The sequence below is a fragment of the Python bivittatus genome, unplaced genomic scaffold (genome assembly GCF_059951505.1).
Source record: "Python bivittatus isolate LINGU-HERP-01145 unplaced genomic scaffold, Pbiv_v1 ctg000060_np1212, whole genome shotgun sequence".
Taxonomy (NCBI): Eukaryota; Metazoa; Chordata; class Lepidosauria; order Squamata; family Pythonidae; genus Python; species Python bivittatus.
Window position 1 is genome coordinate 11076037 of NW_028277044.1, and position 27594 is coordinate 11103630.

Consider the following 27594-nt stretch of genomic DNA (forward strand, 5'->3'; position numbering starts at 1 on the left):
CACTGGTTGAGATGTCAGAACTATCATCTGAGAATTCCTTGAGTCTGGAACATGTAGGGATTACTATTTTATTATGCATGTTTAATTCCCCTTTTGTTGGGTATTGTCAGATGAGTGAATCCTTGCCTAATTCCATTTTGACAATATTTTCGTCTTATGATAGTCCTGCAAGCAACCATACAAAGTCAGTTGAGCAATATCCAGCCAACATGGGATGACTGTGTTGGGTTAAGTTTCCTCTATATGAAATATGGTCATTTTTATTCTGCTGCCTTTATAATAAAATATGCAGACAAATGATTACTCCAGTGCTGAAAAATAGGAAATGGAAAATTTTGATAGGAAGCATTATTAATGGAAAAAATAGAGGACATAATTTTTCAGGTGTTTATCATTATCAGGTGACTAATGATAAACTTTCAGGAGTGTTCAATTCATGAAACACATTGAGCTATGATAAAATATGTTCCTCCAACTAAAGAATAATTTTAACTTATAATTAAGAATGGAAACACATATGAAAGATGTATAAAATAGCTATGTTAATTGGAAATAATGACAAAACCATGGGAGAAAAAAAAATAATGCAGCTGCCTTTGATCCTGTTTTATTGTTTACTAAACTGATTTATTAAAAATGGGATTCTGTCCATATGTGATGAGGCTGGTGTGAATTCATAATCAGTTATTTATTTATTTATTATTATTTTTATTTATTTAATAGACTTGTCCCCGCCCATCTCCCCACAATGGGGGGCTCTGGGTGGCTTACAACAAATTAAAATCAGAAGTACATGATTAAAAGTTATTTCCTCAGAATGTATTTTTTTAAAGAAATGAAGATGAGAAAATAACAGCAAGAACCAAGAGGAACACTGAGTTTTACTTTTTGCTCAGAGAGGCTGGTTCAGCGTCCTACAGGGCAAGTTATTAATGCATTAATACAAAGTAAGAAATATATCCATGAAGGGTCTCCTGACATAAACCTTAATCATGCAATTCTGATGCCCAGTACATTTTTGATCCGTAAATTAAATATACTTAACATGACTTTGGCTACACATGCAAATATTATGCCATATTTAAAGTACTGGTAAATGGTTGCTTGTCTCCTTCCTGTCTTGATCTAATAAACCAAAACACATTTCTAGTAAAAATGCAAAAAATAAAAATAAATCCCTGACTTGTATGTAAGTTTGCCCTTTGGGCTCATTATAAAAAGATATATACATTTTACTATGTGGGAGAAATAATTCTACCCAATGTGGGTTTACTAAAGATACGTAGCAAGAGTTTTAAGGAAAATAGCAATTAAAAGTACAGTTCGGAGACATGTAGATGAAGTAATAAGGCTAACAGTTCATAAGAATGCCATTTCATTTATTTTATACACATTTTGTTACCCACTTTTCATTATAGGGCATTATAGCACAAGCACTGAGAATTTAAAAGCTTTCTTGCCTGTTTGGGCTGTAATTCTGCATAAACAGAAATTGCTTCTCTCTCTTTAGTGAGGTAAATTCATTGTTTAGGTGTATGGAATGTATACCAATAATAACAAACGTTTATATATTTCTTATTTCCTGGTACCCAACCCTCATAAAATATTCTGCCTGTATTATTTTTGGAAAACTACTTTTAAAAAGTTTTATAATGTAACCTTAAGTTGCTTTCAGCGGAGCTAAAAGCAACAGCGGGGATTCGCTCAGTCTCCTAAAAGATAGGCAGTATATAAACCTAACTAAATAACAATAATCACAACAACAATTAGAGTTGAGATAAACATGAGAATCTACATGGAGTCATCCCCTTTCCACGGCATAGGACAAAAAGTCAGAGAACTCTCATAGTTTAATAGCCAATTTCAAGCTACTGGTGTTGACTCGAAATAGGCCTTGCTCTCTAGGAGATCCTTATATAGAATTTTTCTTGCTCATGACTCACACGTTACTGTGAATTTCCCAGTGTATCATGAATTGCGATTTTTACTGTTGGATCCTGACAATCAAAGGATTCCATTCCGTTCAGACACGTGCAAGCAAATACTGAGGATGCCTGAAGTCACCAACCCTGAACATGCTTGCACTGGTGAGCATATGCATGATCGGGTTCCCACCCGTTGTTCCTATGTGGATCGACAGAGGAATAGCCCCGCTAAATGGGGCTATGCAGAAGAAAGTGTGGGAGCAGGCAGAGAAGAGCAAGTTGGATGGTTTCTGGAGTCAGTGGAGAGGAAGAGTTCAGCTTCGCCCCAGCCAGATTCCCGGGGACAGAGCTCTATTTTTTGATGGCAAAGTGCGACATAAATCACTACTAATTTAGGGAGGCCTGGACAGGGATGGCCTGCAGGGGGCACAGCGTAGCTTGTTATGCACACACAGATGCTCTGGCAACTTCTGTTACATAGAGCAATTAATCAGTAGGATTTTGCTAATTCCCGTATCATAAGCTATTTTTCCCTTTAATGTAGAAGAAGCATTCCTGACTGTTCTAAGAAACAGAAAAGGATATAAATAATAAGCTCTACTCCTTTATTGGACATAATCTTCTTTGTTTATGAACACTTTCAGTAGAAGCACGTAATAGCAGCTGTGCTACTTGAATAAGATGCCTTTAACTATGAAAAGAGAAACTACCAGCAGAAGTCAAGGTTTTTAATTCAGTTGAGGATTAAAATAATATGCTTATCTAATATTGTTTCTCCATATTTAAATCATTTCTGTCATACAGGCCAAGATCATCATTCTTTCTATTTCAATCTGCAGCTGGAATGCTGTTGCTTGTGTAACCAAAATGTTACCCCAAACACTGCAGTCAACTTAGAGGAACTTTAGAACTGTAAAAATACTTGGTAAGGGAAAAAAAACAGGAGGACGGAGTCTGCTTCATCCCAATGGAATGTTGATTGGGGGTTGGGGGAAGTGCACACAAGACAAGTAATAAAATTTATATTATTAAATTTTAAATTAATAATATAATGTATATATTGTGTGTGTGTGTGTGTGTGTATAAAAATATATATATACTGAACGGCACAACCAAGTAGCTGGCATTGTGTACAGGAACATCTGTACAGTGTATGGGCTAGACCCTCCCAAGTCCAGATGGGAGATTCCACAGAAGGACATGGAGAATAACAGGGCTAAGTTCCTGTGGGATTTCCAGATCCAGATGGACAGGCAGGTACTGGCCATCAACCGGACACTGTGGTAGTAGACAAGGACCAGAAGACAGTGGTAGTGATAGGTGTAGCAGTGCCTCGTGACAGCAACATCAGGCAGAAGGAGTAAGAGAAGCTGGAGAAGTACCAGGGCCTGAAGGAGGAACTAGAGAGGATATGGAAAGTAAAGGTCAAGGTGGTCCCAGTGGTGGTAGGAGCGCTTGGGGCTGTGACTCCTAAGCTGGGAGAGGGGTTTCAGCAGATCCCAGGAGCAACATCAGAGCTCTCTGTGCAGAAGAGTGCAGTGCTAGGAACAGATCCTGCGTAGAACCCTCAACTCCCAGGCCTCTGGCAGAGGACATAAAGATTGAGGAAGACACAGACCACCCATAGAGATGAAAGGGGAATTTTATATATATTATAAATATAAATAAATATAAATAATAATATATACATAATTTACAAATCATTTCTTTTTCCATTATAGAGTTTTGAGTTGATTTACTGAAAGAAATTTCTCAAACTCTTTTAAATGAAAGTAGGAAAAAGTCGCCCCTTTCAAAACTATAAGCCAGTAATTCTTGTACTATAAAGCCTCTATAAATGACTATTCAGGTTTCTTATCTTGTTTACTGATTTGTCATAGTCATAAAATCAAATAATCTATGTATTGCAATATGATTGCTTACAATTCTTCACCACATAACCAACCAGAAATCATCCTTCTCTTGTTCTTTTTGTATCTCATCCTGTGGATATCACAGGATGAAACACGATTCTAAGTGAATCATGTTATCACAAACCAAATCTCATACTAAAGTATCAAGATGAGCAGAGTTCCATGTGTTTGTGAGCCCAGATGGGTGAAGCACATAGCCAGTGGTGTGCTGAAGCCGGCTTGTAGCAATTTGTGAGAGAGAGCCGATTGTTAAATTTTGTAGAATTTTGTGAGCTGGTTGACGGCAGAGCTGAGGCCCAGTGCCTGGTGTCCTGATCAGCTGTTCAGTGGCTAGCGGCACAGCAGTGGCTGTGGAGTTAGCGTAGCCGGTTGCTACACATTTACCAGCAGACCACTGCACGTAACCCTCATACGTGAAAGCCAATTGGGTGTAGTGCTTGAGGTGCTGGATTAGAAACCTGGAGACCGTGACCTCTTGTCTTCCCTCAGGCATGAAAGCCAGCTGGATGACTTTGGGCCAGTCACTCTCTCTCAGCCCAGCCCACCTCACAGGGTTGTTGTGGGGAAACATTATGCACTCTGTCTTGAAATGTATAAAATATAGGTGGGATATAAATCTATTTAACTTAACAGATTTCACCCAAGTTTTCACTGCACTTAGTTCATATCTTCATCTGCGAATCACTTCATTATCCTGGAAGTTACTGCAAACTGTATACAATCTGCTATACAAGTATTTATACAAACTGAATACGAACTCGGCTGAAGGGAGACCTTCTTTAGTGTTTCACTAAATCAAAAGCATGATATAAACTCAAAGATATGATGACAAATACACACTGATGTAATTTATAGTAGAATGTGGAAGAAGTGTATAATGTAAGTATGCACAATGCCAATACCTGTGGTTTCAACTGAGAGGTTTTTTTAACCATCTTTATTCTTCAAAATAGTCGAGATTGTCGATTTCGCCATCTTGTACTCCGAGGCCAGATCAGTCACACGAATACCACGCTCATACTTTTCTACAATTTCCTTCTTCAATTCAATGGTTATTTTCTTCAAAACCTTCTTCTTACCATTCTTGCTCTGCACATTCTTGTCACCTTCATTACCGGTCTGCACTTTCTTTTTACCACCATGCTTGCTCTGCACTTTCTTTGGAGCCATGCTGGATGTACTCTATGTGCTAAAAAGCACACCAAAAAGCTTCACAGCAAGTGTCTGTCTGAGACTGCGATCTCGCCTAGAGGAAGCCACGACCACGTGTCAAGAGAAGGGAAGATGGCCGCCGGTCGTGTTCGTCACCCAATGCGGAGTTTGCAAATGGAAGCAAAAATTTACGAGCGCTGCTGTTCATGAACCGAATTGTTCATGAACAGAAGCGTCCATGAACCGAGGTATTACTGTATATTAGGTACATATGAAAGAACCTTGAGGATATTATTTTTGCAAACACACAGATGATATCTAGATAAATTACTAGAAGATGGGCACGTTTCAGAGAGCAACCATTTTTAAGTGATGAATTTTCCATTTTCCTCTATTACTTTCCATTTGCTTTTCAGTCCTATACCTCTTGCAAAAAAAATCATCATCATGAAAAATGGTGTTTTGATTACTGCAAATAACATTCCTTAGTTTGGTCCAATTTTGAGATTCTTTTTAACAAAAGATGTTTCTAGATACTTCCCAGATCCTTTTAGTGCCAATCAGTACAGCTGACATAATCAGAGATCTGCCAGATCACATCATTTCTAACAGAAATGCCACCAAAGCAAAGCCAACTCCAAGAACATCTAAAACTATAACTAGAATAAACTTTCTATGCATCCGGCACCAGTGCTGCAAATGGCTTGTATGAGACTGTCAAGGAATTAAAAAAAAAAAAAAAGCAAAAATCAGAAAAAAACTAAATGCAGTGATCTCAGTAACAGCAACAATTGAAGATCTCAACAGTCATGTCTCAAGCAGTGAAGATACAAACTATGACTATTCTCAAGCAGTGAACTGTTACAAGAGCCATTACTGTAGGAAACGGTGTAGATGAGGCAAGAGGGTTGTCCCAAAGGATAAACAGCAGAGGCACCAATAAAGAATCCAAACAAAATCTGGCAACATATAAAGTTTATAAAAATAGAATGAACAAAGAGAAGAAAGGACAAAAAACACCAACAGCTTTATGAGCCTTTTTCCTAACCTACAGTGAAAGTTCCCCGAAACTCCTGCTATGGAAGTAAACAGAGGACCCAGAAGCATTTAAAGTCATGCCCTCTAAGGACGTAACTGGAAGGTTGGGAGGTGTCCCAAAGACATTTATTCATAGCTGACCCTTAATTTTAAAAAAGTTGTATCTTTTTCTGTGACTGAGTTTCTTGGTGTTTTCATAAAATTCACTCTTTTTTTCTCATTTTCTCAGCTATGTGACTTTGGCTATAAAGATTACTTTGTGAAACCATGCCATAAAGCATGATTCTGAAATTACACATCATAACCCTAGGAGAGACTGTGTAGTAGGCTTTGAATTTGAAAGGTTATCAAGGCAAGATCTGAACGATATAAAGGTTCTATCAACCAGAACATCTGATAAAACACAAAAGAGAAACGATTATCTGAAAAATGGGTATGAAGAGACTCTTTGTGTTAGCTGTTTTCAGAGTTCTCATTCTATAGAAAGACCTTTTATGTTCTGGTTTTAACTGTGACATGTAAATATGAGTTTATTTAAAAGAAATATCTTTCCATTCAGGGGAACTGATTAAGAAGCTACCCTGAAAATATAATAAATGGAATAAAGAGTTTCCAATATTGTGTTATAACATAAACTATTCCTTCCTCAATGGGCAGTTTCAGTCTGTAGTGGGAGGGGGGAATCCTGGTAGCCTCTACAATGTGGGGTGCTACAGGGGTTGGTCCTCGCTCTTCTACTCTGTAACATTTATATGAAACTACTGGGAGAAGTCATCCAAAGGTTTGGGGTGCAACAGTATCATCACTACACTAACATTAACCAACTTTATATTGCCACCCCAGGCTGTGGGGGAAATGCTGTCAACACCCTGAGTGCCTGATCTGAATAGGTAGTTCTTTGAGAACACCAGTGTTACCTCTGGATGGGCAGGCACTATCCAGGAAAGACAGGTTCACAATTTGTGGGTCCTTCTGGACTCATGACTCCTGCTTGAACAGGTGGAAGTCCTGGTGAGAAAGCTCTCTGCCAACTGGTGTGCCAATTGTAACCTTACCTGATGCAGGAGGACTGAGCTACATTAACTCATGCCCTCATTACCACCCAGTTGGTTTTCTGCAACATGTTTTATATACAGCTCTCCTTAAAGACTACTCAAGAACTGCAACTGGTCTAGAATGCAGTGGCATTGTTTCATGGATTTGTAGTGCTATCACATCTCCCCTCAGCTAAACATTCCTAAAGTCTTCAACATTTCTTCATATGAATGGGGTTCAGATCTTTCTATTCTATGGCAATCCCTTTCTTTTCCTTCCTTCTAAAACTGTATTTTTCCGGCCGTCTCTTCTTCCTTTTTTATTTATCTATCTTCATCCTCCATTCCTTTTTTATTCTTTCCTATGTTGGAAAGAAATTATGTAAAGGAGCTCAGGACTCTCTCTGTCCATCTGCCTGTTGACTTGTCAGTGAGAAAGCTGAATGGAACAAGACCACATTTTGCCATGGGGAGGCTGACCAAAGATAGACTGAGTTCAAACTTTGGTTGGATATGGCATGGGAAACTGTCCTGATGCATCTTGTAAGAGGGGGAGTTGGGTAGCAGCCTGGAAAGTTGCCGTCTGCTCCTTGCTAAGCTCTTCTCTCTTCTTCCTCCTGGTCACATGACCCAGTGGAGAGCCAATGCAGCCTTCCTTGTGCTCTGCAGGGCACACATAAACACTGCTGGCAAAGAGGTTGGAAAAAAATCCAGAAGCCATGCTTTGCAATTAAAAAAATTAAATATGAATAGAACTCTCTGAATACAAGATTTCAGTCCTTTCTCCCTTTATTGAAATTACACGGCCAAGGAATTTTGCACATTTTTATAAAGCTTTGATAAAGGAGATGAATGAAATGTAGTATTTAAAAAAATAAGAAAATGAAAATGAAACAAAAGACCTGGGTGTTTTTTTTTTTTTTGCAAAAGGAGTTGTTTTAAGGAAAAGCTTTCCTATTTCCTTGTTACTGGAAATGATCAAACATTTAATGCTGATTTTGGGGGTGGGGGAAACACACAAATCCGATTTTGCAAAATAAATATTGATATATAACATATGTTTATGATTGAAAACACTTTTCCAGTGCAACCTGGCTAGTATACTCCATTCAAGGGAAAGATATTTCCAATGCCAGCCATCTTTTCTGCAGTAATATATTGCATGTGAAGAGACAGCTTCTTTTTCTTGATTTAAATATTCAAGTGTCTACCCTGCAGTTGTTTACAGCCCTCTGGAAAGCACATCACGTGTGTCAATTTAAGTTCTTCACTGCAGGTGTTCAATTCATTAGTGCTGAAGCAGAAAGTTGGTGGCTACATTAAGGTCATTATTAGAAGCTCTCAAAGCCTCCAAAGCATCTACACGAGAAAATCCCATTTCCATAAGCCGTGCAACCTATGGAGAAACAAGAAAGAGGGGATAAGTATGAAAATGCATACCAAACAACCAACATAGCAGCATGCTTTGAAGAACTGACTGTGAATAGGTAGATATAGCTATAACATAGGAGTCTGGTAAAAAACATTTTCTTGTACTGACAATATACTAAAGTTCGTCCAAATGTTTAATTTGTTAGGTAGAAGAGGTATCTCATGAGACTCCACCTCCATTTTATTACCCAAACTGCTCTGCTGACAGTACCATCTACTCCATGAGCACCACTTCTCATGTTAAGAAACTAGGCTTAATAGTTGTTATCTACGTACTATAGAAGTAGTAATCTTCCTTTTTGCTTAGAGTAATAGAAAAGCTTTATGCCTTATGGGGGGGACCCAAATGCAACTCATTTACAAGCATATAATGACCCTATTTCTAGAGGTTGGTGTTGGCAAGGAGAGACAATGTAGTCTGAGACTTCTCAATGCTGCCAGTATGGTAACACTGCAATGCTGATTAGACTATCAGCATAATGTGAAAATTCAAGTCAAAGTTTTCAAGTCTTTACCAAGATGTGGCAAGGAGTGACAATCAGGTTTTCACATGGAGATATGAATAAATATTTCCCCAGGTATAATATTTATGAGTGCAGGGAGTCACTTCTACAGATAACATCTGAATTTGCTCTGAGAACACAACTGTTAAAAAATCCTGAAACCTGGGAAAATCCCTTTAAAATTTCCAAGCTTAGCCCATGACATCTATCATATGATATCAGTGTCATAAACAGGGCAAGTTTTCAGCTGTAGGCAATTGTACAATTTTTTAGTTTGTCTTAAGAATCCTGGATACTTTATTTTGGATATATGTAAACCAATGATTATTGAAAGTGTCTGTATAATTGCCAGCATGTGCAGAAAGAGAGGAAATGAAAATGCAAGGAAAAAAGACATACGGACTCATACTAACACAGTCTGCTCTCAGAACCTCACAGTTAATTGCATGGGGCAGCCATCCATGCTATTCAACCAAGAAATAAGTGGGCAGGCTGGGCAGGGGCTCTACTGAGCAGCCTGCTGGTCAGCCTATTCCACATTGTAGAAACAGAAGATCCCAAGAGAGTCAGTGTGGTGTAGCATTAAGCTGTTTCATTAGGACTGGGAAGATCCAGATCCAAGTCCACTCTTAGCCATGGAAACTCACTGAGTGACTGGGCTACTCATTCCCTTTCAGCCCAGCCTATCTTACCCTGTTGGGGTAAAGAAGATTTTCATGGAAGACATCTTGACCTCTTAGAGGAAAGAGGGGAAACATCCCCCCCAATAGTTCATTGTTGCTGGATACTGCCCAACATCTTAACCAAACAACCTATTTATAACAACATACATCCCACCAACAGTGGGATGAATACTGAAATCTCTCTATTACTCTCGTTTGCCCTGCTCAGCTTTCCCTTACCAGGCAAATCCGAAGTGGGAAAATGGGGGAAAAAACCAGACCCAGTTCAGCAGTAGGTCTATGAGCTGCTACAGCCATACACACCAACCACCAGCTTTGTTTTCTAGAATGCTTTGTGGAAGACACCCTGGGAAATAAAGGCAGCAATATGAAAAGCTTGCAACTGGCTTGCTGAAAAATATACCTGATACTGCTGAACCTTTTTTTAAAAAATAAGATAATGCCATGTTCTCTGAAGGTTATTGGAAATTCTTTAACCTGAAAGTTTATTTTTATTTATTTATAAATCAAATTTATATGCTGCCCATCTCACTATATAAGTGACTCTAGGTGGCTCACAAATAAAAGTTCAAGAACAGCCACATCTGTGATTACTCGACTCAAATTCACCTTCTACAAGATGTTTTTATATTTAACAATACGCATAAGAGTTTATTTCACATTTTTGCTAAAGAGATTTTATTAGGCCTTTAATGTCTTCTAAACCCCTTTTTAACATACATAGTTCCAATTCTTATAAGAAGGATTATTATTTGGTTACTGTTGAAACAATTAACTCCTTTTTCTTTCTATTTTGTCATTTTGCGATGTGGAATAGATAATTCTCAAACAGAAAATGCATTTCTAAATGATTCAACATTTCCAGAAAAGCAAGATGAGTCTTTTTTGAAGAACAGAGAATGATCAGTATTTGTCACTATCCTCAGGTTCATTTTCTCCAATTACAATAATGAATCAGAGGGACAAGTGAGACAGGGAAGCCCCCTGAATCTGTTCATCTGGGACTAACTGCCAATTTGCTACTTCATGTTCAAGAAGTCCGTGCTCCAGGGGGCTCTAACTGCCTGAACCCTGAGAATCAAACCAACGAGGCTCATTCCAGCACCCCAGCTAAAGCCAAGTGATAGCTATCCCTCTCCCCAGAGAGCCTTCTTTTCAAGTTTCAATGCAGAACTTCATTATATAACTTTACGAAAGAGATGGAAACATAGCTTGCTTATTTTTCTCTTTCCTTCCCCCACTTTCCTGTCTGCTTTGGGTCTCTTACAGTGTAACGCATGTGCTTTGGTAGACTGTGTATAATCATAATGAAAGAAACAAATGAACAAGCTTAAACAAAGCCCTTAGATACCTCACATATTTTGAAGTTGCCATTCAAAATAGTTGCCATCCTTTTCTTTACAACTGAATAGTAGGGAGATTATTTCTATGTGATGCCTTCCAGAATTCTCAGTCTATTAAATGCACAATTAATTTGCTTTCAACACAAGGTCTCAAAAGCAGTTAAACTTTGAAAAAAATTCTGCCAGAACACTCCTATTTCTGAATTTACAAGGCAGATGGAGCATTTGAAGAAGATACTATTCTAGCATCTGAATATATAATGCACAAGTTGATGATGCACTATCTGGCAGTCCAGGTAGTGTATCCTTATTCTTCTTGTGGGTGCTAGACACCACACTGGAACAATTCACAGTGTATAATGTGCATGATTGCTTCCTTATATTTAGCAAAGGGATGTCATATGAATAAAGCATATGCTGCTAGTCATATATTACAGTACTGAGTGGTGAGCATGGAAAGCTGTTGATGTGCTTAAGCTTAGCAGAATCATGAGATGCCTAGGATACTGTGTTTTTTTCTCATAAAAAGCAGATGTTACCTGTTCTTCAGAAACTTCAGCTGGAGGCCGTATCTCGTGCTCAGTTGGATGATTATCCAAATAATTTGCATTACGTCGGTGACGTAAAGGAGGAAAGAAACGATTCCAATTAATCATTCCACCCTATAATAAAATATCCCCACATTACTCTTATTTAAACACAAAAAAATACAGTTGAGCATGAATTAACTTTCAAATTAAAGACTGACAGCAAATTATAGGAATTATGTACAATATGAACGATTAAAGAAATTCTGCAAAAACTCAATCACAGAACCAACCTTTCTAGGTGCCAGTGGAAGTCCCCTACACCCAGTTCAAGGTTGACTCCATTTGTTCTACAGCATATTTCACTGTAGTTTTGGTTTGGTCCCTTCAGCTCTAAAGGGCTGGCCTACAGAATGCATAAATCTTAGGTTCCTTACATCTGACTATTAAATGTAAACTGTCCTGTTTTCAGAAAGTTGCAGTCTTGATACCTGTGTATGCTTCATCTTTGATTTTCAAGCTTCTATGGCAGTACCTTCAGCATTTGGGAATATACTTCATGTCCACCATTTCAACTCAGAGATAGAAAAATATTTTGATTGTATAATATCCTGGTAATTGGGATGTCTTGGACAATATGCATTTTATTTTTCTCTCCATACCTTTCTAATTTTAACAGTTTTCTTGCTTCCACCACATCCTTCCACCACTTCATACACTGCTTTTGTTTTTTAAACTTCTCTCCTGTTTTGAAGATCTCATCCACTCCATTCAGCCACAATCAAAGAAATTCTTGATCCATTCACTCCTCCTTCACATATTTGTTTTGGGGTTCAATCTTTGTTCATTCTCTCTAAACCATACCAACTCAAAAGTACTTCTTTTGTATTATGCTCATTCACTTTTGTATTCCATCCATGTACATTCAGCAGCATTCATTCTTGACTTTATGTCTTTTTTTTAATCACACACACTTCAGTAATCCATTGCAACTTAATACCACTTACTTCTATACATCTTCTTACATACCCAACTGTCATCTCCATCATTCATTCCATTTTTCCTGTCAAATGCAAGTAGCTTGGTCTTTTGTACATTAATTTTCAGATCCATACTACTCACTGCATTGTATCATGTAATATTCATTGTATATCAGCCAGCAAAGCAGCTGCATCTGCATACAAAAAATACAGATACCTTCATCCTCCCTATCCACCGCATCTCTAATGTCAAGACAAGCATTCCTTAAACATCTATCCATAAATATATTAAACCAAGGGGCATCACACATTCATGAATGTTTTACTACATCTATAGCCTTCTTCTCATCCAGCAGGTAACTTTAATGTTTCCTTAAAATATTTCATAATTAAAGCCTGTTCACAGAATCATATGCTTTCTCTGAATTAAAAAAAGTATAATCTCACAGTGCCATTCATGATTGGAATGGCATATAAGCCTTGTAAGTAAGTAAGTATGTAAGTAAATATGGTATAGTCCTCAGTGAGCTTCTGAACAACAAAAATCTGGTCTACCTGGCATAAAGCCATATTGCACTCCTCAAATTTTTCTCACTATCAGGTCTTGTAACCTTTTGATCAGAATAATGCCAAATGCCTCCCTAGGCACACCTAACAAAATTATCCTCCTTTTCTACAGAGGAACAATAATGACATTACTCCAATTATCAGGCCAAATACACTCCTCCCACACATTGGACACAAACAATATCTATATTTTAATATTCCTCCAGTAACATCATTCATATCTGCAGTCTCATTATTTGTCAATGTTCTCAATGCATTTGTAACTTCCTTTTCATCATTTTTTCTTGGGCTCCAAAATGTATAACATTTGTTTCAATTCCATTTTTTGGCACATCGCTATCATTCCCATACACATATCTAAAATACTCCTTCCAGCATTCCCTTCTTTTGGGTTTATCCCAAATCATATAATCACTATTTATTTCTATTCACTCTGCTAGAGGCTCCTCTTCACTCACTTTCAGAACAGTTTATTATTCAATCAAAATCAATCTGCGCTTTCTTTGACTGTTTTAATATCAACAGTTCTTTGCTTTATTTAATCTTTTTTTATACACACTATACAATCTTTCTCTTATACTAATTTTTTGCACCACGTGCATGCAATTTTTCTTGTCTGGTTTCACTTCATTCCACCAAGCATCCTTTTTCCATAGTTCCCATTAGTTTAACTCCACACACTTCTGAAGTACTCTATGACATAGTTCTTTTTATCCTTTCCCAAGCAGCTTTCACATCCTCTTTCCTTACTTTCCATTCTTGAGGTTGATAGACTAATTTGTATTGTAATATTTTTTTATGCAGGACTCTTATTTTATCTTCCTGCAGTCATTCTACTTTAGCTTCCTTCTTTTCCCCCCCCCCCCAATGTCCATTTCCTCCCAAAATCCACTCTTGTCACTAGCAAGAAATGGTATGAATCTCATTCAGAACCTCATCACCCCTATATCCTTCCACTTTCTCTTAATTCATAGACCTATAACATATTAATTTTTTATTTCATTCATTAAATCACATTCTTTACCATTAACTCTCCCTACAATCCAAGTCACAATCTTCCATATGTTGTAGTCATCACTGGATAGGCCCATAGATATCTCTGCTGCTCATTATGCTTTCACATAATGCTTTTTAGTAATTTAGCGAAGGTGTAGACTAGGCTACCAGATTATTCATTTCTGTGCCACATGCAGCATTTCCTGCTAATAGTAAGGATAATACTGATAATTTTGGGTACATTTTAGCCAAATCCCATAAGTACAATTAAAATCCATTTGTCTCCCTAATGTGTTCAATCTAGAGGCTACCTCGCAAGCCAACATACTGTTGCCTGCATCTCATGATCTAGAAGGTATATGTAGATATTCATACACACTCAGGATTCAAGCTTAAAACACTGAACTTGGGATATTTATTTAACACAATACCATATGCCTGTCAGCTTACCAGCTCAGTTACCACTGACACACTGCGATCTTGCAAATGTACATCCTTTCAAAAACAAAAATGGCATTCCCCTACAGTAAGAAAAAATATATCCAGAATACAAATATGATACAGCAACAAAGTTGATCTTTTATATAAGTAAACTGAATCCCTCTGAATGCCTATGTTTAGACATAGGGACCTAAACAGTGAAGTGCAAATAATTCTGATAAAAATTTGAAACTCTTATTATAATTTTTGCTTTCCAAACAACAGTATTTTAAAAGCCATTCCATTCAGTGAAAGGATAGCTGAGCAGGAGACCAGTGATATTCATTCCAGTTTATTTCTATGTTCCATTTATAGTTCTATTATACAAGAATTATGGTATACTTTCAGAGCACATAAGTAAGTCCCTGTGAATTCAAGGGATTTACTCCCACAAGAGAATAAAGAACTTGAGTATTACATAAGTACAGTTTTCAGACCACATAATTAGAATAGGTGTTTCTATAGAACTCTAAAGACAGTTTGAAAACAGAGTAATACAACTTACAATGATTACATGACTATTTGTAAAAACTCAATTCAAAAGACCTACATCCCAGTGTTTAGTCACATTAATAAATGTTTAACAGCATATTATAAAAAGTTAATTTATTTAAACCATTAATCCAGAGAGGTAGTGGCCTCCTCTTCATTGGATGGATGTATTGAAATAACACCTAATCAATCATATCTCTGGGATGTTTTAATTTGGGTTCCTGCAATGAGCAGGAGGTTCAACTTAATAGCCTAAATGGCCCCTTCCAACTCAATGATCCTATGAATCTCTGAAAAATATTTCGTGTTCAAATGAATAGTGTTTTAAAGGTTATGCTTAAATACATTGAACTTATTCAATGGAATATCCATTAATTTTGCATGGAAGCTAATACTGTTCTTTTGAAATTACTGGTGCACATTCTCATTTTACAAGAATGTGTTGATTATAAATGTAAGTAACACAAACAGTCACATTTTATTTCAGGAATTTGTTCCCCAATTTTCCCCCAAAAGTTTAAGGTCTTTCTCCATTTCCACCAATTTTGCAAAGCAGATTTAGTCATCTCAAGTAGATTTAGGTGTGCTTATTACTTTAAGCCTTCCTATTATTTCAGTAACTGCATTATTGTATTGCCACCCAACTTCTATTAATAACAATTTGGGGCTTCATTATTTAAAAGGCCCTAGAAAAATATCTGATTATTTTTTTAAAAATTTGCTTTAATCTTCTAAGGTATATGAGAATATGAGGTAAACTGGATGTATTCTCCTTTCCTCTTAAATTTATGAAAGGATTCCATTATTTTTCTGCTTCTATAAAAATCTGGTTTCTCTCCTGATGAGATATAAGTTCTGTTTTTCAACAAAGTTACTACTTAAAAAGAATCTTTTTTAGTTGGGATTTTGTTTCCATGTTTGTTCCTTTTGGGTGGTAAGTTTTATCCCCTATGTAGCTTTTAATGATTTGTAAGGAACATAGGCTACAATTTTTATTGTTACAGTCACAGACCAGCATTTTGTACAATTATTATATAAGGTTCAAAGGTTCAAATTAAAAAGCATAAACATTTCTAAAATCAATACAAGGGATATTTCACTAAAATGTTAAAATGCAAATAACTGAATACTAATAAAGGTTAGTATTTCTTTTTTCATTTTTTAAAGCAGTAGCAATTATAGAGGTCATGAACTTTAAAACAGTTGGTCTGATTTTACTTGAGATTGTGTAAGAGCTTAGAAATAAATCTATCTAAGGCACATTTTGCACGATAAAACACTGCCAAGATACAAAATCAACACTGCAGTTGGTATGATAAAGAAAAGTTCCAGGGGCCATTGTTAAATTTCTCTTGATGGCTAGGCAAGAAACTGCAAGACTAAACTAAAGATACCAAAACTCAGATAAATAGATTTCTTGTAACTGTATATAAATAATTATGAAAGAATCCCAGCAACTGCTGTGTATCATATGCAAGCTCTATTTATACTGAAATCAAGGTTCAAATTCTTGGCCCTTTTTCTCCCATTAAAGTGATGCAATGAGGTAGAAGCTACTCTCCTTTGGGTGAGGGGATGGTTTTTACCTTTCTCTTGTTTTGATATTGAACTCAGCTGGTGTCACACTGTTTGCTTGTGAATATGTGAGAACTTGCTCTCACAGCTGTAGACAAAAATCAAAGGTCATGTTGTTTTACTTTTGTGCTAAGTGACCAATGAAATTATTTAGAGTACTTAAATAATGTGTTATGTTCCCGTACGTTAGCTAGAGAACGCTCTATCTTGAAAATATAAAAACCCTGTCTGTCTTCAGATGTCGCTGAATTACTGCTTCCAATACAGTAGTTCATTGCCAATGGTGAGAGATGCTAGAAAATATAGTTCAGGTTCTACAACCCTGACAAAGTTCTACTGGTCTCACTTCACTTCAGAGTATAATTTGGGAGAAAGCAGCATAGAGACCCCCTGTTCTTACATTCTATATAGCTTTTGTTTTTCATTTTCTTTCTTGTGATGGATAGCTAATTAGAATGTAAATATGTTGCCTCATTTCAAAATTTCAGCACCTTTAGAGATAAATTAAATAGCATGTGATTAATAAAGATGACCAAAATACATTCCTATCAATATCTGCAGATGTGTGATGAATGAAGGAAGGGTATTTCTCTCATTAGCACTGAGAAAATTCTAAGGCTGTAATTATATGCATCTGAACATGTATGTGTAGAGTTGTGCTGGAAAGGTAATAACTCTATTTCTATCTTACAAAGTTTTTTTTGTAAACTTCATCACTGTCACTATAACTCAAAATGATTTTAATAGGATTCTGAATTTATTAACGATATAATCTTCTTGTTAATTCAGATCAGGCTTCACCAATCCGATTCTTTTGACACGTTTGCCATTACAAATCTCATACTCTCTGACAGCAGTCATGCTGGCTGGGCATTCCAATAAGTAGTAGCTAAAACATCAGTATGAGTCCAAATAGGGAAAGGTTTCTTTAGACTGTCATGGCTAGAAAACATGCCAGTGATACTGTTTTTCAATAGATTTAAATATAAATGGGGTTCTTGGAACAAAATAAACAAGCAAAGCACATTCTCTTTTAGAATAAATATACGATAATGTTAGGAGCAGAATGTTACTAATTTTGTTATCACTGCTTGGATGGCATTTTGTAACATCGCAAAAATAAAAGGTCAGAAATAGTGAGTGCTAGAAGCAGTTTTGTGACTGTGAGTCTTGCTAGATCATAGCATTTCTTAATTTCTTCATATTTCTTAAGATATGTGACTAGTGTGTGGCCTTCCAGATGTTGCTGGAGGGTAACTTCCATCGTCCTTCACCTTTAGCTCTCCTGGATGTAAAGGTGTAAAAAGTCCAACAAGACGCTATACTGCCCATGCTTTAATATTGGTATCTATCCTAATGGCACTGGGAGAGAGAGTTAAGGAATGAGTGAAACAAACATGGAATGCAGGTGATTATAGGTCTAACCAGCTTTCAAATGCTCTGCTAAGTGATAAAATATATAATGTTTGTTTTACATTGCAATCCATTCTACAATACTGAGCGCAACTGTTTCCTGTATCCTCAAAAGGTACATACAATGCATCAAGCAAGATTAAATCAAAACTGAAATGGTCTAAAAGTTAAATAATTTGGTTCATTTTGAACATTCAGTGACTACCACTTAAGCAGAAAGCTCCCCAAGAATTTAACAATAAAATCACTATAAATAAAATACAATCAAATCAAGCACAAAAAGGGTAAGTATTATAGAAAGGGAGTGAGTTGAATTACAAATGGCTGGGAATGAAGGGTGCTTACTAGTGTCAGAACAAAAAAGGGAAGAACAGAAACAGTAATTGAATAAAATAAATACATTAATCAGTACAATATTTAACCAGCTTTTGGAAGCAGCCAACTAGATGCTTGCAAGAGAAAAGCATGGACATATGATCAGACAGCACTTTCTCAGATATAGCTTCATAAATTGAAGATTTTCTTTCCTGAGACTATTATATACATTATCTGTAAATATATATACCTTCCTTTATATGAGTTCTGCTATTATGTCATGCCCTCATACTGCCAGTTTTCCTGACTCCACCACCTATTTCAGTATATTCCTGTGGTTTTACACATTACTTGATCACCAGAAGCCAGTGTATGACCAGTTTTGTCCTGATTGGGATTTGTCAGGTATATGCAGCCATTATAGTTAGGATAGCTCCATTATAGTTAATATGGATCTTATGTGATTCAAATTCTCTGACTGAACCACATATGTAAAACCACAGGAATATATGCATTAAAAATGGATACATAAACAATCTGTGATCAAAGAGGTAATTTCTGAAGTTCAATTTTTACAGAAAGTTCATGTATAAATTTTAAATGCGCACAATCCTGAATATTTTTAATTCATTTTTTAAATTTCCAACCCTTACCTTTTCAGATATGTTTCTAAGTGACTATCTGCTGAAATTTAGCAACCGCTGATCATGAAATTTCAAGGACAAATCAGAAGAGAACTTGACAGCAAACCCTCTCAAAAATGATTTGGCATTGATTACAGTACAGTGTCTTGCTCAATTATGCATTATCACCAAGGGACAGTGAACCACTGCACTTTTCAAATATGATCTAAAGTAAACCTCTTCAGGGCAAAATTCAAATTATTTGTATCTTAAAAATCAGAGAAAACAAGCCAGATGAAAGTCTGTCAGCAAAGAATTCTGTAACTGAAGTGTCACAACATGAAAAATAGATCTTGTAACAGTTTCCATATCTCAGCCTAGAGATATTACTTGCAAAATCGCTTTCTCAGTCAACTGGTCGAATGGGACACAGCTTATGTTATGTAATCACTGTTACCTGAGCAGCAAAAGCCTAAAAACAAACATTTTTGTAGCGAACAGGAAGTTCAAATCCTCTATGTTGAACTGACAAAATGATTTACTTGTACTACCGCTTAGCCTGGCCCCTTTCTTTGCCCTGTTGGGTAATACTACTACTATCTTACCTTACCTAATCATACTTATGCCCCTGAAGTACAGTTAACAAGGAAGAAGTGCTATACATATGCCACCTTATACTTAATACATCAAATACCCTGTGAAATGGCATCACAATACATTCAGTCAATATCTTCCCAATCATTTAAGATATTCTAGAAAACATCTTATCCATGTTTATGTTTATTCTCAGATCTTATTCTAAGATATTTTAAATAACTAAATTTCCACTTTAGTTTTTTATAATTCTTTTGTATACAAGAATACAGGATTCAATCCAATTTATAGCTAATAATTTAAGTCCCTCTAATATTTTAGATTCATTTTTGTGTTCAAACTTTAAAGTCTTTTAGTCTGTTGTTTGTTTATTTTTGCAATTTGCTTGTCTACTGCCTTATTTTATTTTTCACTTTGAATTCTGTCATGATTAGATTAGATAATTTTATTTCAATCAGTGACCAACTTATCAGTCTGTCTTAGAATTGTTCTACTTTGATAAAAATGACCATCATAATAGACAGACATACGGTATTGACAGAGCTGTCTAAGGGCAAAGAACAACAAAGATATTCTAACAGTGTATTCCTGTTCTATAACCATTACAGAAGGCCTTTGTCACTTCAAGAGAGCGTTTCCTTCTGAAGTGAGATCCAACTTCTCATTTTTATACTCCAGGTGAAGTGGAAGAGCAAGAGAGCTCCTCAACCCCTACATGATGACATCTTTCCTGAATGGATAGTTTTATAAAACTAAGATCTAACTACTGGAAATTTAGAAGTCACAAACTAAATAATTAAAATAGTATCTTTTGAATCAACAGGATAACATTTACGGAAAAATAAACTATTTTTGGGAGACCCAGCTACCTGCTTCCATCTAAAGGTCAGATAACAGGAATTCATGGTAAGTAAGTTTCCGCTTTCTTCTGAGCTTTGCAGAGGGTATCTGTCACTTCAGGATGTAACAGAGCAACCATATCAGAGGGTGAGCTTCCTAGAATTCTTTAAATTATTGTTGTCTGCTTTGTTACCATTTGCAAAGGGTATATTTATCCTGCTTGTAAAGTTTGGGAAAGTGTGGTTACCCTATATAGCTCATCCTAGAAACTAGACTTTAAAAGCTGCCATAATTGTTGGCCTACTAGATTAAGCTGTGACAACCCTCAATCAATCTCAAAATAATAAATATTCCATGGTACCAGTGCACAGTCCCCTAAGAAGTCACTGTTCTATCCAAGTAAAACTCAATATTCTGAACTCATCCAACCAATGTCCCTGCTTCTAGGAGGATATAAAATACCTGACCAAAATGAAGGAAGAGAAAGAGCCACTGAACAATTGTAATAGCATGGCTGAGCCTGGAGGTCTCAAACCCCACTCTCCCAAAAACCTGTGGGTCTACACACCTCCCTTGGTGTAGAAGCTTTATAGTTATTGCTGCTACCACCTATCTTCAGGGGGTCACCTCACCTTGTTCAAAACGTAGACAGCGAAATATAATGCCGTGGCATTGTAAAGAGATTCCAATTGATAAAAAAAATTAGTACAGAGACAACATATTAAACCTAAACATACAGTTAAAATAATAATCTTACCCAATATTTCTAGCTATGTTTTTACTCTATCCTTTCAAAGAAGCCGTTTTTCTTGAAACAGATTCTCTTATATCTGAATTCTTGGATTTCTCCTCCATATCTGAGGATTCCAGTGAGTTAATTCAGAGCCTGCTGGAAAGATGGAACAATCCCTATTTCCCTTCTCACACAATTTTGAATGAAAAATGTAAAGTTGAGGAAAATTGTAAAACTGGCAAACTTCCAGTTGAGTTCATGTCTTTAAGAAAAGAAGTCAGCATACTATATCAGGCCATGCGCTCAAAGGAAGCAGGTTAGAGCTGCCAAAATCCAATTTAGATTCCACGTACAGGTAGTCCTTGACTTACAACCACAATAGGGACCAGAAAATTTGTCATAAAGGGGTGTGGTTGTTAAGTGAGGCGTCATGTGACCACACCCGATTTTACAACTTTTTTGCAGCGGTCATTAAGCAAATTACATGGTCATTAAATGAATCATGCAGTTCCTCATTGATTTTGCTTGTCAGAACCCAGATGGGAAGGTCGCAAATGGCAATCACATGACCCCAGGATGCTGCAACCATCATAAATACATACCCGTTGCCGAGTGCTCAAATTTTGATCACATGACCGTGGGCACACTGTGACAATCTTAAGTGTGAGGACTGGTCATAAGTCACTTTTTTCAGTGCTGTTGTAACCTTGGTCACTAAACAAATAGTCGTAAGTCGAGGACTACCTGTAGAAAAATGATGACTCACATGTAGATTTAAAAGAGCTACTCTTCTCAAGGAATGCTTAAACTATGAATGTAAGGAAAGTGGTCCATGTCCTTTCTAATCAGAATGCCACTGAATGTTGCTATTTGGTTCTTTAAGGACCAGCCTGCAAAAATTTAAAATATGAAGCATTTCCTATGATTGGCTCTTTACCTACATATCATGAAAGACAATCTCGTTTAAAACTATTTGTTGAATCTTTCCTATACAATAACATGCTTTTAAACTGTTCCTCAGGCAAATACCCTTGCAGCCTTAACCAATTAATAGATGAAAGAGCTTTGGTCAGGGAAAGAATTGATCCTTATTATTGAAAATCCTGTCATAATGGAAGCATTCAGTGATTCTTCCTTGCCAATTTCATGCAGTTTAAAAACCAAGGTGTCTCAACTAATAAGGAACTACTGGGTTGATCTTTGCTTTGACCCTTCTGATCGTTTGAGGAAGCTGGAGAATAGAAGGAAATAAGTACCACAGCCCTCTTGGTCACTAAACTTCCACTGTGTTTGTTTCAAGAGCTCTATACGAGAAACCTAGACAGGAAAAGAAGCAACATCCTGTTTTTTTGGGGGGTGTTGCAGAGTCCCCAGTGCTGGATTCTGCTTTAATGATGTTACCCACACTGTATGCCTTTAATGTCCCTTCCTGGTAAGGACACTTTCTGAAATGTAAGCAATTAAGGACCATCCCTAAGGCTCCAACTATTGCGTAGGAAAGCAAATTTTTTTTCTCTCTGTATCTGTATCTTAAGCAATGATGCTTAATCCCCAGTCTCTTCTATGTTTTCCATGTGCTAAGAGGACACTGTCAAAATTAGGTTACCTATTGTCTCTGAGTCCAGTAGTAATGTATGGCTGTGAGAGCTGGACCATAAAAAAGGCCGAGCGCCGAAGAATTGATGCCTTTGAACTGTGGTGCTGGAGAAGACTCTTGAGAGTCCCCTGGACTGCTAGGAGGTCAAACCAGTCAATCTTAAAGGAAATCAACCCTGATTGCTCATTGGAAGGATCGATAATGAAGCTCAAGCTCAGATATTTTGGTCACCTAATGCGAAGAGAGATCTCTTTGGAGAAGACCCTGATGCTGGGAAAGATTGAAGGCAAAAGGAGAAGAGGACGGCAGAGGATGAGATGGTTAGATAGCATCACTGAAGCAATGAGCATGAAACTGAGCAAACTCCGGGAGGCAGTGAAGGACAGGAAGGCCTGGCGCAATATGGTTCATGGGGTCACGAAGAGTCGGACACGACTTAACGACTAAACAACAACATTGTCTCTGAGAGGTGAAAAAATCCCAAAATGATAAATGTCCTTTGCAAATTCAGATATTTTCCATATATTCTCCACAGATGACAACAACTGTTTGGAAAAGATTAAAGTAAACTGGTCTCTATAAAGAAGCTTAAATAGCCAAGAAGGAAATGCTAAAGCAAAATGACAATAAAACAGTAAATTTTTATGAACCTTTAAGTCCACAGACAGACTAACTCAGCTCTTCTGATCTCAGCACACAACCATCAAATCACAACCTTCCAGAAAGGAGTTTGAGACATCAACACACATGAGATACTTTAAGGGGAAAAAAAGGATTAGTGATAGGGTGTAGATAACAGCAAAGGGTTGGCAGTGGGAGTAAGGAATTAAGACCCTTTTGAATTGGGTCCAAATACAGTCAGAATCCTATCAGTTTCATAAATATGCCTTTAACTTAAATATGCCTCCTATATTTATACCTCAGTCAAGACATTCAGTGGTGAGGAGAATCTTGGGCAACTGGAGTGAATGAAACAAGAATGGAATCTGGGAAACACATTTGTAAGGGGAAGTATGAAACTTTAAAGTATTTCATCACTTTAAAACCACATTGCAGAAGCCACTGCCCTCAAGAACATTTCATTTAAGATTCTACTCCGGAAGTTTTTTTGAGGTAGACCAGACCACTGATGTTCCTCTGAGTCAGGAAGATGAGTCCTGTGAAGAATTCTGTATTTATCAGTTTTAAAGCTTCTTTTTGGTTCTGCTAAAAATCACACTGAAGTCACTCTTATCCCCACCCAACCTCCCCATAGCACATGGAATTAATATGATTAAGGGTAAATTCACTCAAATACATTTTTTTTAAGAGTGGGAGCAATTGCACTTAGAGTTAGCCACAGGCAGGAATTCGGCCAACAAATTGTAATTTTCCACCAAGCATCAGCAAACCTTTGTCCTCTGAGGTCACTACCTGGTTTAAATCACCTTTAACATCCTATCTCTACCCTATACCCCCCACTTCTCCCAAAAAAGAAATGGGGGGAAAAAGTCAATTTTTGGATCAATATTTAAGTTGTTTGGATTTTTGTGTACATAGGCATATATAGTCTGCGCAAAGGCCAATTAAGTTTGCATTGTTCATATTTAGAATTGTGGTTCCAGTTATTACTGTAAATGTCATTTCCACAAATGGAACCCTCGGTAAGACCAGCACATGCATGTTTGTCCTGTTGGGACATTAGGTCAGAAGACACCCTGCTACAAGTTCAAATTCTGGGGAGCTTTAGAACAGAGGAAAGGGGAACTCCTGACAGATATCTTTAAGCACCCTTAGAGACTTGTAAGCATAATTAAGTCAATGTAAAGCAAAATCATGTCATCACCCAATAAGGTTAACCTGGTTACTGAAAAACCATTACATGAGTTCACATAATACATTCAACTATAAACTGATCAAATGGTATGAGTTTGAAGAGCACCCTAAAACAAGAAAAACACACAGACACAAAGAGAGAGAAAAGCCTAACCAAGATTAATAAAAACCAAATTTGGCATGTTGTGCAAATGGAGCTATTAGGGATTTACCTAATTAATTAATTAGGGACCAGATTAAGGAAGTTCTGTGAATAAACAGAACATGTCCATAATATAATGACTGTAATTTTATGAAGGATTAACTTTATAAATGGTGTACGTCCATTTCACAAATAAGTTACATCCCACAGAAAAAAGACTTTACTTGTCTTTGCCGCCTCATCTGAGCAAACTGTGACATCAAGATCTGTCGATCAAGTAGCTCCATCCGCTGTTGCCTCTGTATATCAATAGTTGCTCCCATTCCAACTCCAAACTCATTAGATGGTTCCGCAGATGAGAAAATTGGTTCAAGAGTCCAAGCAAATATCCTTGCTATGCCAGTGGGCACACAAAGTACACGGTACACTTTTAAAAGACTACTACTGTAGCATATTCCAGAAATCTAAAAGCAAAGAGAAATTAAAATGGAGCTGTAAGAATGACAATATTGACAGGCAAAATTCAGACAATATTGCTAGTTCCCTCAGCAAACTTCAACATCTGTTCTGGATGTCAAAAATGTATTACTTCTAATTCCAAAGCAAAACTTCGAAGTTGCTAGTGTTCTTTGTCCCCCGCATTAATGAATCATGAGCATGTTATGATAAATGTGCAATCTAGTTCTAATCTGGCATTAGAAATAGAGTATGAGATATGTGCTACTGATTTTAAAAATTTTGTTTGTTCAAGGATTAAGAAATTTTTGTAAATACCCATCTGAGATCCATATAGCAGCATGCCAAGAACTTTGGCCTTGAATAGTTCAACTGCTGCAGGGACAAAGTTGTTCTCCCTCCAACAAGCAAATTTGTTGATCGCTAGAAATACGTTTTGAGCTTTCCTAGCTAACTCTCTTATTTGATGACCCCAGCATGTTGAAGATTGGAAGTGAATACCTAGGCATTTAAATTATTTTAACCTGCTCAATGGGTCTGCCATTAACTTGATAAATTACCAGAGCATCTTCTGGAAAAAACCAGAACTTTTCATCTTCTGGTAGCTTATTTCGAGACATTCTCTATCACAGTACCTCGAAAGCTCCTTGAAATCTCTACACAGCCCAATTTTTGAAATGGAAAGAATAGCTGCATCATCCGTGTACAGAAGAAGGGATTGGACAATGGGCGAGGGATGGAGGATGGAAGTATGGATTGGCAAAAGCTACAACAATATTATTAATGTAAAAGTTAAACAATGGGAGGCTAGAATACATCCTTGTTTAACTCCTTTATGAATTGGAATAGGCTCAGGTACAGTGGGGCAAAAAAGCATTTAGTCAGCCACCAATTGTGCAAGTTCTCCCACTTAAAAAGATGAGAGAGGCCTGTAATTTTCATCACAGGTATACCTCAACTATGAGAGACAAAATGGGGAAAAAAAGCCAGAAAATCACATTGTCTGATTTTTAAAGAATTTATTTGCAAATCATGGTGGAAAATAAATATTTGGTCACCATAGCAAGATGTCTGGCCCTCACAGACCTGTAACTACTTCTTTAAGAGGCTCCTTTGTCCTCCACTCGTTACCTATAGTAATGGCACCTGTTTGACCTTGTTATCAGTATAAAAGACACCTGTCCACAACCTCAAACAGTCACACTCCAAACTCCACTATGGCCAAGACCAAAGAGCTGTCGAAGGACACCAGAAACAAAATTGTAGACCTGCACCAGGCTGGGAAGACTGAATCTGCAATAGGCAAGCAGCTTGGTGTGAAGAAATCAACTGTGGGAGCAATAATTAGAAAATGGAAGACATACAAGACCACTGATAATCTCCCTTGATCTGGGGCTCCATGCAAGATCTCACCCCATGGGGTCAAAGTGATCACAAGAATGGTGAGCAAAAATCCCAGAACCACATGGGGGGACCTAGTGAATGACCTGCAGAGAGCTGGGACCAAAGTAACAAAGGCTACCATCAGTAAGACACTATGCCACCAGGGACTCAAATCCTGCAGTGCCAGATGTGTCCCCCTGCTTAAGCCAGTACATGTCTGGGCCCGTCTGAAGTTTGCTAGAGAGCATTTGGATGATCCAGAAGAGGATTGGGAGAATGTCATATGGTCAGATGAAACCAAAGTAGAACGATTTGGTCTAAACTCAACTTGTCGTGTTTGGAGGAGAGAGAATGCTGAGTTGCATCCAAAGAACACCATACCTACTGTGAAGCATGGGGGTGGAAACATCATGCTTTGGGGCTGTTTTTCTGCAAAGGGACCAGGACGACTGATCCGTGTAAAGGAAAGAATGAATGGGGCCATGTATCGTGAGATTTTGAGTGAACACCTCCTTCCATCAGCAAGGGCACTGAAGATGAAACGTGGCTGGGTCTTTCAGCATGACAATGATCCCAAACACACCGCCCGGGCAACGAAGGAGTGGCTTCGTAAGAAGCATTTCAAGGTCCTGGAGTGGCCTAGCCAGTCTCCAGATCTCAACCCCATGGAAAACCTTTGGAGGGAGTTGAAAGTCCGTGTTGCCCAGCGACAGCCCCAAAACATCACTGCTCTAGAGGAGATCTGCATGGAGGAATGGGCCAAAATACCAGCAACAGTGTGTGAAAACCTTGTGAAGACTTACAGAAAATGTTTGACCTCTGTCATTGCTAACAAAGGATATATAACAAAGTATTGAGATGAACTTTGGATATTGACCAAATACTTATTTTCCACCATGATTTGCAAATAAATTCTTTAAAAATCAGACAGTGTGATTTTCTGGATTTCCCCCCCCCCCCCCCCCCATTTTGTCTCTCATAGTTGAGGTATACTATGATGAAAATTACAGGCCTCTCTCATCTTTTTAAGTGGGAGAACTTGCA

At 37.3% G+C, this 27594-nt stretch overlaps 1 protein-coding gene across 2 annotated transcripts in view; it reads right to left on the reverse strand.

The window, feature by feature from the left end:
* Positions 1 to 5940: 5940 nt before the first annotated feature.
* The window catches only part of UBAC2 (UBA domain containing 2), a 97751-nt gene continuing 76097 nt past the window's right edge, over positions 5941 to 27594 (reverse strand). The window contains exons 7-10 of one of the 2 annotated variants that reach the window (XR_015795390.1): positions 24936 to 25175; positions 11562 to 11684; positions 9899 to 10025; positions 5941 to 8458 (exon numbers count right to left, since the gene is read on the reverse strand). Coding sequence is in view for 1 of the 2 variants with exons in the window: in XM_088136495.1 (XP_087992621.1) it covers positions 8351 to 8458; positions 11562 to 11684; positions 24936 to 25175 (471 nt within the window). In the remaining variant the exon portion in view is untranslated. The remainder of the gene's footprint in view (positions 8459 to 9898; positions 10026 to 11561; positions 11685 to 24935; positions 25176 to 27594) is intronic. The other variant, XM_088136495.1, reaches the window with a different exon arrangement.